This window comes from Rhinolophus sinicus, linkage group LG06, assembly GCF_036562045.2.
Source record: "Rhinolophus sinicus isolate RSC01 linkage group LG06, ASM3656204v1, whole genome shotgun sequence".
In the NCBI taxonomy this organism is placed as follows: Eukaryota; Metazoa; Chordata; class Mammalia; order Chiroptera; family Rhinolophidae; genus Rhinolophus; species Rhinolophus sinicus.
In genome coordinates this window covers 104,104,378-104,116,564 of record NC_133756.1, presented here as the reverse complement: position 1 = coordinate 104,116,564, position 12,187 = coordinate 104,104,378, and the positions used below count along the sequence as shown (strand labels likewise).

General features: G+C 40.7%; 1 protein-coding gene across 6 annotated transcripts in view; it reads left to right on the top strand.

Moving 5' to 3' along the window:
• The window catches only part of FAT3 (FAT atypical cadherin 3), a 633,732-nt gene extending 626,417 nt beyond the window's left edge, over positions 1–7,315 (top strand). For 4 of the 6 annotated variants that reach the window (XM_074335616.1, XM_019737551.2, XM_074335613.1 and 1 more), the window contains 3 exons: positions 386–445; positions 1,021–1,056; positions 1,692–7,315. In XM_074335616.1, coding sequence (XP_074191717.1) covers positions 386–445; positions 1,021–1,056; positions 1,692–2,314 — 719 coding nt within the window. In that variant the 3' untranslated portion in view covers positions 2,315–7,315. The remainder of the gene's footprint in view (positions 1–385; positions 446–1,020; positions 1,057–1,691) is intronic. The other 2 variants (XM_074335615.1, XM_019737552.2) reach the window with 1 other exon arrangement.
• Positions 7,316–12,187: the final 4,872 nt, after the last annotated feature.

Genomic DNA, 12,187 nt, shown 5'->3' with positions numbered 1-12,187 from the left:
AGAGGCTTTGGGAGTTACTGACGAGAAATTAGCATGAGCTTGAAGAGCCATTGTCTGCCTAGGTTGATTTCACTGGGCCATGAAGTGTGAATTTATGATACAGCAATCCCTGTCAATCGTGCCTTTCAGGAGGACGGCCCCAGCTGTGCTGCCGTTTTCCTTCTGTCCCAGGAATCCTGGGACCACCTAGATAAAAGTGCCCACTAGAGCTCTGCACAGTAGAGCTCCACAGTAATAGACGGACTGTGGAAAGGCTTTGGGTGTTTGCATGCTGCAGCTTTGTTGGTGCCACTTGTTGTTAAGAAAAGTTAACGTATGTTTAAAATACATGACTAACTTGAAGCTGTTCTTCCCCTCCCTCCTTTCTTCTTTTCCTGGCCACAAGCATCCATAGTGACTGTCATTCAGCTTGTCAACAATGTAGTTGACACTATAGAGAATGAAGGTATTTACTTTTTTCTTCCATAGCATTTCTTTGTGTAAAGAGTTATCCTCTTGGAAATGTTGCTTCTTGTTTTTTGAACTAAGGGTGATTTTAATCAGCTGGCAATAGAGGGGGCAGTAAACAGGTGATTTCAAGGGAGACATTGAATGTTTCTCCAGGGATTGGAGTGAATTTTAAAATTTGGGGAAAACAATTAGTTCGTATTTTTTTAGCATGTGGGGTACTACTGTTTTTATAAAATTTCTCCCAAGAGAAGAGTACCCAATTAGTTGGAATCCAGATTAATACTAAATTCATTCTTATAGTCAACATGTATTCATTGAGCACCTACTATGACCTGGGAATAATGAAGAAATCATTCAAAGCTACAATATAATGGGGACTGATTTCAATCAGATAACTTATGTTAGTGACTTCATACAATTAGGGCCTAGTGTAAATGGGATTATCTTTTTATTTCCAAAATAACAATGGGGAGAAAAGGCAGCACGTTTTTTGTCCTCTAAAATGTTCTCTTTTACCCTCTTTGTATGGCTTGGATTGTCAGTTTTACTTCTTACTTTGTATTTAAACAGTGTCTGTCATGGATCAAGGACAGAACTGCAACCGAGGTGACTCTACCACGACCCCAGCATAACATTTTCCTTATGTGTATTGAATTGCTGAGTTCGTTCTTACCCTGTCTCTCTCCCTCCATACTTTCTGAGTTTCTTTAATCTGAATTTTGCATGTTCCAGGTGTCTTGTGAGCTTGGTATTGGAGGTGAAAGCCCTGCCCGCATCCCTCCCCCAGCCACTCCCCCATGCGTGCAATTCATCCATTTGCGTGCACATCTCCCCGCCTTCTGTGGTCCACAGTATGGCCGATGCATCTGTCTCTGCGAGCATGTTGTCAGCCTGGCTCTGCACTTAGTGTATGGATAGGAAGTGAGAATGGGGGAAGTGAGTCCTAGAGCTGTGTTTCCTCAGTACGCCCTTGCTGGTCATCTCTTATGGCATGGCTGAGCGTAAGGCTCTGCACCACCACCCAGGCACCATCTCTCAGAGCTGCCATCGCCTTGTCCTTGTGGTCTCAGGACCAGAGCATGGCTGGCCCCTGATCAACCCTTGTAAGGAGCATGCACATGACTTGGCTTCTTCGGGTCTCTTGGATGATAATTGCATGCCAGGCCCCTTATCTGCCCTTTCCAAGCCCTACCCCAACTCCATCCTAGAGGAAATTAATTGTCACGGCGTTTCTCTCACAGCCTATCACTGGGACACCTCTGACTGGATGCCGGGGGCTCGCCTGTCGGACATAGAGGAGGTGCCCAACTATGAGAACCAAGAGGGAGGGTCTGCACACCGGGGCAGCACACGGGAGTTGGAGAGCGATTACTACCTGGGCGGCTATGACATTGACAGCGAGTACCCACCCCCTCATGAAGAGGAGTTCTTGAGTCAGGACCAGCTGCCCCCTCCACTGCCCGAGGACTTCCCGGACCAATATGAGGCTCTGCCGCCCTCCCAGCCTGCCTCCCTGGCCAGCACACTGAGCCCAGACTGCAGGAGAAGGCCCCAGTTCCATCCCAGCCAGTACCTGCCTCCACACCCATTCCCCAATGAAACGGATTTGGTGGGTCCGCCTACTGGCTGTGAATTTAGTACTTTTGCCATGAACATGAACCAGGGTACAGAGACAGCAGGCCCAGCAGACAGTGTGTCTCTATCCTTGCACAATTCCAGAGGCACCTCATCCTCGGATGTATCAGCAAACTGCGGCTTTGATGATTCCGAAGTAGCCATGAGTGACTACGAGAGCGTGGGAGAGCTCAGCCTCGCCAGCCTTCACATTCCCTTTATGGAGACTCAGCACCAGACCCAAGTATAGAGGATGCACCTCAAGTGCTTTGCACTGTTTGTTACAGAAAAGTGGAAGGAACTGGCTGGGGTTGTCTCCGTGGATAGTGTGTTGAGCGAGAAGGAAATGCAGTATTTTCCACTAGGAACTTCATCACATGTCACACTGTTTCCAGCAAGCTTGACTCCAGCTGGGAGAAAAGGAAAGGCTCAGAAATTGTTTCTGAGCAGTGACTGATAGCGCTTGCAGTATGTACCTGCGTTCATGACGAAGAACGTGCACCCAGTTCTTAAAGGGGCAATAAATTTCACCCGTTAGTTTACCCAGTCGATCTTATAAGGCTTTGTGCAGTATTGTGCCCTGGAAAGTGTTGCAACATCAGTCCTTGCAGTATTAATAACTGGCAACAAGCAAAGAGGCATGTAATTTTGAGCCAGTGGGTGGGGGGCGGGGAATGAAAATACCAATAATGATTGTTGGAAAAGTTAGACTCTTAGGCAAAAGAAGAGAGAGACAAATATTATTAAACAAGAAAATGGGCTGAAGCCTTTAAAAATCAATTTTATTTTTTTTTATAAGCTGCCCAATTTTCAGCTATAAAATTAGATTTAGGTGACATGTTTAGTATGCTTAGTTATTTTTGTTTGTTTGTGTTAAGCATCCAATATAGTATAGTTGGGTTTTATCATCTTTGAGAAGGTGTAATGACGAGGAATATGAGGATATTTGGGTTCCATTTTGTGGGCTAAGGTCAACATTGTTCAAACATTAGAAAGAATGTGATTATCTGTTTTTATGTTTTCCAGTAAACATTCCTGGTTGTAACTACAATGTTAACTTTACTGCAGAAATTGACCTTTGTTCTGAGAATCAGGAAATTTTTTTAAAAAAGTAATATTTTGGTACTTTGTTCTCTAAAATGAGATAGATATTTAGCAGTTTAAGCAGAATTCACAAATTTGGGGGGGAAGAAAATATAACACTTTCAAAGTTTTCAACCTGGTAATCACGATTCTTGATAATGCAGATGAAATCAGTCTTGTTCTAAATTGGTAACATCATCACTATAAATGCAATTACATTTTTTTTAAAAAAAAAGAAAAGGGTAGACTAGTTCTTGTGCATAAATTATAATAGTGTGTGTGTCTGGGCCTGTGTACAGATATGTGCTTGCACTCAATAAGGCTGCTCTTGAGAAAGCTAACGTGAAAGTTTTAGGATATGGACCGTATAGAAAATCCTGCCAGCAAGGCAGACCTTTCAATTTCTCTAATCTCTATGTTAGAGAAACACCAAATGCCATATTTTACTCTGGTTCAGTTAACTTTATTTTGGTACTGCCATTTATATTAACTTAAAACAAAACTGAGCTTTTTAGAAAACAGTATTTTGTTATAATTTTCCAGAACTACTCTTATTTGAAAACTGTGTAATGTTTGATTACACCCTGGGGTTCTCTTCCCACCTGACATCTGGACTTTGGCCATGGGTTTCCAAAATTGACAGGGGAATCATTCCACTGAAAATACAGTAACTCAATATTCGAAGCTTAAAGTTAGTAAGTTAAGTGACTTTCCTCTTTTGCTTCGATCAGATTATGGCTGCGTGTGCAGTGGCCATGGTAAATAAATGCATATTTGCACTATCTGCTTAATGAGCAAATCTCTGTGTCCACAGTTTCCGATGACATATGACATTGATGTGTAATTGTGCTGTCCTGAGTCCGTGTACCATCTACTCAGACATATTTTTAGTTGTTTCAATTGTGTTTAATCCACTTCTTTGTAGGAGTCAGTGTTTCTGAAGTTTGTTGTAAAAAAAATTCCTTTTCATTCTCAAGCTTCCTAAGTCCATGGATACACTTCACAGATTTTTTCAGCTTTTCTCCTCTCCCTGTCTCTTGGTTGGACCTACTCATGGAAGCATTATCTGCACTGTGGTCTTGAAATAAATGAATTTCAACAAGGCTGCTTTTGAGAATAAAATCTTTGGCATTTTTCTTATGTAAGCACATTTGCAAGAATCATTGAGAAAATGACAAACTAATGGTCTAGAATAGAATCACTGCTACACTTTTAATAATGCAATGACATAAAAATCATCAAAGTAAAACCAACAATTCATTTCTTGCCCCCAGGAAATATTAGAATGAGATTAATGCCAGTGAGTCACCACTGCTTACACAGCATCTCCTCCAGGGAGAATGCCTGACTGACACAGTAATGAAGGAATAAATAGATCTAATGTGGTTGTGAAGTCACCCAAGAAAATTGTGTCCACCTTTTGCTCTGACCTATATAAAATACCTCTTTCTTCAGGATATTTCCCCGTTTTTCTGCAGAATAGCTCTGCAGCTAAGTGTATGCCAGATAAGCATGTGTTATGTTTTGACTCATTACCTTTAAACAACTATCGTTTCACTTTCTGGAAAATTAGACTTCCTTGTAGATAATGAACTGGTTTCCAGTCAGGCCAAAATGGAACTAGGTGGGATTTTGAAGAGCTGGAAGGGTCCTTAAGATCTGTTTTTCCAACTCTCTTATCTTATAAAAGAGGAATTATACCCAGAGAGGGAAAGGTACTTACTCAAGCTCACACAGGAAATTAAATGGCTGAACAGGGATTAGAACTCATCCATTTGACCAATATTCTTCCTATATAACATTGTTCACCAATAATTGCCTGGGGTATGACATCTGCCTGTTTTTGCTAGAGCTTCTGAATTCCTACAATTTCTGCTTTGGAATTGTAGAAATCATGTGGATATTGTAGAAATCATCTGGACTTTGCCCATCAGTTTCCAAAATTGACAGGGGAATCATTCCACTGAAAATACAATAACTCAATACTCGAAGCTTGTATTTCCTAGCTTCGTGTTTCCTAGTAGCCCTCCAGGAAGTGTTCAGTTACAGAATTCACACATTTCTTTGAACAATTATCAGAATGCTGCTTTTGCCAAATGAATGTTTTCTAAAATGAGGATGGAATGATAATTACAGAATGGAACCCAGACCAGTCAATAATTACGGTGAAACTTTGTTTATAATATTATCTACTGGGTGTATTTTTGTTTTTCTTTTTCTTTTCCCCCTGCAACTTTTGGCATTTATTCTTACCCCCTCCGCATTGATGAACCATGTGGAAAATATTTAAGCCAATTAGTGTCTTTGCCTTTTTTCTAAAGTGTATATGCCACGTCCTGGAAGCCATTTTCTATAGCCTGTTGTAGGCACTTTACTTGTATTGCACACATTCTGGTTAAGTTGATAGTAGCGGATCTGTTAATGTTTGCTATATAGCAAGCAGAAGCTCTGGGGCTCTACAAGATGAATAAATAAGAGTGTATTCAATTTCTCATATGAGCATTTTGCTGCTGAGTTCCACTCCATGCCAGCTGTCCATGTCATGCCCTGACCATTCATGAAATGCCATGGTAGAAGACTTAATAGTATGAATAGGTCAAGTCCCTGCTTTTGAGGTTTGCCCTATCGCGTGGAGAATCAGTGTGAAGGCATAGAAAGAGAATTTATGACACATCCCTGGGACTTCCCTTAGGAATCACTAGCGAGGCCGGGAAAAAAGGCAGGTAAGAAATATATACCATCACCCGACCCCTAGTTACTTCCCACCTCTACCCACTACCCCCAATAATGCTGTGTCTACATAATCAAAGTCAGGGGGATTGGGACAAGAGATGACAAGATAAATCATTTAACATCCAGAAAACACTTTCATGTGAGATAATTTAGGAAGACCTAGTATTCGTTTTGCATTGGTTGCCCAGATAATTTTCTGGTTTCTTCACTCTGCTGCTCTCCGAGTACACATATATTGACAAAGTGATTAGGCTTTTATGTTTTATGTTTTTAGCTTCAAACCATGGGAAATGGGGATCTGAAAAGGCATTTCTTCAGCATCATAATTTTGTGAAAAGGTGATTATATGTTTTTCCTTGTTTTTGTCCTACAACGTTCAACTGCACATTATTCTGGTGAAAATCCACAATGTCTTTAAGCTCCTGGTTGTATAATGCTAGGGTTTAAAGTCATCATTTGTGGGTTTGGCATCAGTTAATATTTAGTCACCTGGCACGTAGATAAAAAAAGAATAAGATTTTCTTTACTTATGTAATAATGAAAAGCAATAATTACAGTTATGTAATATTACACAAAGGCCATAATAAGTCTCTTCCAGTGTTTAGGATACACTAGAGAATCATATAGTCATTTGGAGCGTGTTTGGACCCATTAGTATGTACTGTAGTACGCTTCCAGCGAACAAATACCTGAATTGCTACTATTATATTCACCAATTTTATGAGTCCATACTACTGCATTTCGGGAAGTGACAAATGTGTTCGGAAATGGAAGCAGTTCTTTTTAAGCACTGTACCAGAGAGATTGTCATGTAAATTTACCTGTTGCAAACAGGCTGGTTTGTACAAGATGTATGTTTTGGTGTTTAAAATGTTTATAAAATTGTATATAATGGTTCCAATTTTCCAAGCTTTTGTAGATACTGTATTTGAAGCCTATCAGGGTGCTTTAATTTGGGGGGGTCGAATACAATTCTAAGTCATCCATGCTGTTGGTCTGCAAACTTTAAGGGTAACTACACACATCCACAAAAAGGATTTGAAATTTGAAAATGGTGATTTTTTTTATCATTGCAAAATGTACTGTAACCTTTGTTTGGTTCTACTGTTCTCATTTAACTTTCTCTGTTTTCAAGAAAATGTTCTTATTGACATTCTTTTAAATGAGTGTGTTTTGCCCATTTACTAAGTACCTGGTACCTATGCCACTTCAGATTCAGAATGAAGCATATCATGTCTCCTCACACATGTGCACTCACCTAAACTTGCACACATACATCACACACCAAACCTTATGCAAAGGGGAAAGCTAACACTTAAAGTGAATCTTGTCCCTTATGGCAGTGGATTGTTTCTGCATATATTGCTGTTGGCAGTATTCAGTCTGATGTTCTTTTTCTAAAAAATGAAAGAAAAAAAAAAAAAATACAAGAAAAGACAGCCAAAACAAAAACCCAACAGTGTACAGGTTTATAACTTACAAAATTTAATGGTTAAAACAAGTTTTCAAGTAAAAAGAAAAAAATGAAATTAGCAATTGTGTTGACTCTTCTTAACTCTTTCCTTTTATTTGTCTTCAGCTATTACTCACATGGCACTTAGGCAATCATCTTACCTCCAGAAAGACTTCCCCTGGTTCTACTGTACACACGTTGGAGTCTTAGGCAGCTTCTTACTGGGCACATACCCTGTGGGGTTTTCTCCCCAATGAAAATGAAAACAGTGCTGGAGACTAGGACAAATGAAGGTCATCAAGTCCCACCTCTGCAGAAATTTCTTCCACACACAACTCCACTCCTTCAAGGCAGCCTTTCCGTACTCCTCTCCTTAAGAAAATAAAAAAATAATCCAGAAGTTTGAGACATAATTAGCACTTGAGTTTTCCTCCAAAAAGCTCTAGAAAATATTCTACATAGAGTGAAAGTCAAAGTATATACAGGAGAAGCTGGGGGAAAGACAAATTGATCTTCTAGAGAAGTGACATCACAAGAAGTTAGCTTGAGATCAGGAAAAACTCCAGAAGGGGTGGGCACCCTCTGCCTTGCCTTGGTGAGGGAAGGTCAGAACCTACCATGAGAACGACCCTGTCTGAGAGCCAGCAGCAGGAAGGGCCCTCAAAGCCCACTGACCACCACTAGCGTGGGCGCTGCCTGCAATGGCAGCAAAACTCCCTTGCCCCACCCTGCCCAAGATCCTGGAGTCACTCCCTACACAATGGCCTTTGGGTAGGCATTTGATATCTCCTTACGTAAAATCCTTACTGTGCTGACAGCGTTCAGTGTGCTGCAATTCTCTGGTCACTTGTCCATCCCCACAGTGCTATGCAGATAAATGCTCAACAACCAGGTAAAAGAGGGGGAACACCGATTTGTTGCATTTGCCAATTTCCATGATATAAATACTTGCATTGTGGCTGATTTCAAGCTGCAAAGTACTGGGAAGCAGCTCACCAAAGTCCTGAGTCTAACAGTCAACTCTTGCCAGTATGAGCCACCGCCATTGTACTACTGCCCGCTCCACCAAGACCATAAACTACTTGAGTTGTGTATTCATTATCTTTGTTTCCCAGATTCCCAGTACAATACTGGCCCTCATTAAATGTTTTTGATTGAAAAATTAATCAATGATGTCTCCAGCTAAATCCTCCTAACCTCATCAATCCTTCCTCATTGTGCTGAATTTACTAACTGCAGTGAGAAGAATTTCAAGAGAGGCAAGGATTAAAAATGCTAGAAATCGCCTGCTTTTTAACTCGACACTATGGTGATGTTCATAAATTTAGCACCAGGAAAATATTCCTGTCTCTGTCTCTTCTGTGGCCACCCTTAGCAGAAAGGGAATTAGTTTAAATCTCCTTCCATACCTCAAAAATGGTAGCTCAGCCCAGAGATGTCAATTAAGAAATAATGTTGGTCTGTCGGGGGAAGGGGAAAGATTTTCTGTATCTACATTCTCTGCTGGTCCTTTGAAATAAAAGGGCTGGTTCCAAGCTTGAAAATAGGTCTCTGTGGAAACGTCACTTTCTTTTTCTGTGCCTGTGTCAGTCCCCAAGACCACGCCCAGGTTTGATGAGTCCTTAGGAGGACACAGGACCCGGGATATACCGTGTTTCCCCAAAAATAAGACCTAACCAGACCATCAGCTCTAATGCGTCTTTTGGAGCAAAAATTAATATAAGACCCGGTCTTATTTTACTATAATATAGGACCAGGTCTTATACAATATAATATAATACCAGGTCTTATATTAATTTTTGCTCCAAAAGACACATTAGAGCTGATGGTCCGGCTAGGTCTTATTTTCGGGGAAACACGGTAGCTGTGCTCATGGCTGTGGCTAACCAGGGATGCTCATTAGACTTTTGGTACCCAGGCTTTCATTAGTCTGGTCTCATCAGCAGCCTCTGCAGGGGTATACCAAAATTCCAGGCTCCCAGAAAGAGTGCAGGAGTTCAGCATAAATGATACTGAAATGGTAGGAATGTTCCCGAAATTCAAGTTCCTAGACACCAGCCCAGGGCCAACCTTGTAAGCAATCCTTACAGAGGACAGCATTGGGCCTCCTAGTCTCCGCACATTGCTGTGGATTTTCTATCTGAAATTTCTACCTAACATAGATATTCCCGTTTATCCAAACTCTCAGCAATTAATAAGTTCCATTTTTCACTCCTGTTTCAGTATCATTTATGCTGAACTCCTCATTTTTATGGGGCACTCCACGAGACCTGCATGGTACTGCTCCTCAAATCATTACTTGCCCTTCTCTGTGGAAGCAAAGGATCCAACCAACGCAATTCTGCCAAACATCCTGGGTGAATGCAAGCTGCTCAATAGAACGATGCTATTCAACAGTGATTTGATCAGAAACTATCATCTCCAGTCACTAGTCCTGGTTAACTTCTAATTTTGGCACACACCAGGGCAGTTTTCCAACCTAGATATTCATCTTGAAGCATTTTTGCCTGTTTCTCAAAATTCTTCCCTGTTTGTCTCCATTCTTTTGCTTTTAAGTTCTATTTAATTTTCAGCCAATTATGCCTCTTCTGTACTGTTTTTAATGAAGAAGATTTGGAACAGCCTAAATATCTAACAATAAATGATAACTTGAAACAAACTGGCAGAAAAATTAAAACAGCCTAACAATCAAAGCAGGAACAAATGGTTTAAAAATAGAAAATTCAAAAACTTTAAAAAAAGTGTTCCTTTAATTTTTTTTGTACTACTATTTTTCCCCTCTTCCCTCCCTTCTCTCTCTCTCTCTCTCTCTCTCTCTCTTATTTCCAAAACACCACAAGGTTATTACAAAAATGAGAAAATGAAGACAAGCAAAGTAGGTTGTGAAGAACCCCTATAAGATGTCTCCAAAAATGATCACTTACAATCAGAGTATATTCTTCCAGGCCATTTTCTATGTAAATATTTATTAACATATATTTATTTTTAAAAAGGAAAATCTTTGTAAATATACTTTTTGGATTTTTTAAAAATATTCCTCGAAATAATAGATGAGCACTTTCTGATGAAAAGCCAGAAACAATACAAAGGCATCAAAGCAAAGCAAGAAAGATCTCCTTCACTTTGCACTTGACGTTCCCACACTACCTCCCCCTCCAAAATAAACAGGATCATTTCTTTAAAAACACACGGGGCATTTTTAAACCATTTATATTCAAATTATGTTCTCTCAAGTGCCTTTTTTTGTGATCCTCCATGATGATTCCCATTTCACTTGTTTTCTGATCTACCAGCCCGCATTGGCTCACAGGATTCCACAAGATTCCAACAGCTCTCCCATGTAGCTTTCTCAGGCGTCAGGAAATCCTGCTTCTATTGCCAGATGTGCCCTTTCATCTGGCAGTCAGTTGCACTGATAAGTTTACAGAGCCCACAATCAGCTTGAGCAGAAGCAGCACAGATTTTGACTGCAGGGTTAAGCAAGAGAAATGTTGGAGTGGAGACCAATCTTTTGGCAGGTTTTCAGCTCACTGATGAATATTTTCTTAGTGTGAATACATTCCTCTGCTTCCCCACTCAACCCCCTAACTATGAGGGTTCGGATAATGAAGGCTCCCTGTATATGTACAAATACACATTGGACAATTAAGTTTGCGAACTTTTCACTGTGTAAGTGCATGGTGTATACGTGTATGGGAAGAAGTCACATAGTAGGGTCCCAGTTTATATATTGTCCTGAAACTTGCTGGGTTCCCTTAGCAATCTACCTGAGACATCTTTGTAGGTCAGTGCTCTATTCTTCTTAATGACTGCTTTGTGTTTCACGTCATGGTCATTCCATAATTTATTTCATCATGTCCTTATTCATGCACTGTTTACATGTTTGGACATTGCAGACAGTGCATCCGTGAACATCTCTGTGCCGTTGTGCACATGTGTTAGGATTTGTGAAGGATACGTTTCTGAAAGCAGAATTTTTAATTCAAAGAATATGTCTGTTTTTAAGTCTGAGCATTTATTCCATTTTAATTGCCTTCAAAGTGGTTTCATCAAATAATAACCCCACCAAGAGTTCCACACAGATGTAGCAATTATACAGCTCCCTTCACCGAGGGCATAGAACTGGCTCAAGGCGTATTCCAGAAGTCGTACTGCTGCTCTAGATTCTCAGGAGATCTTAGGTTGAGGACTACTGTGACAACTTGCTGTCACCATGAGAACTGACACTTTAAGTTTCCACTTCAATAAGCATTGTTACATGTGCTGCTCTCCTCTGCCTGCCCAGGGCAGGGCTTACAGCCGAGGACCAGACAGCTGGCTGGCAGAACCACCAAAACTCAGTCTGTCTGAAACAGTAAATGCCCAGCTCTCAGGCTGTACATTTAGACAGGAAGGGCCAGGCAAGACAGATTTTTACCAAGAAAATCACAAGCAGACTCCACAGAGCTTAAATGCTGAGGTTCTCGTAACATCAGGCTATGTCTGAATGAGCACTGTTTCACAGCCTTTTACCTTGAGGCTGTTCATCCCTGTGATGCAGAAAACACAAGGGAATCCTTAAGACTTGGTTTTTCATATGAGATTTCGTCAGTTAAAAAAGAAAAAGGAACATTTAAAGGAACCATAATGTATCGCTGTAGAGGGTGTAATTTGCTCCTCAAATTATAGTCCATGGACCAGCAGCATGACCTCACCAGGAGTTTGCTGGAAATACAGAACCCTAGGCCCACTGGGTCAGAATTGGCATGTTAACAAGTTCTCCAGGTGACTCGTATGCACATAAATGCCTGGGAAGCACCCTGGATTGTTTACTTGGACTCTGCTACAGACCTGCTGTGTGAATTTGGGGGGGAG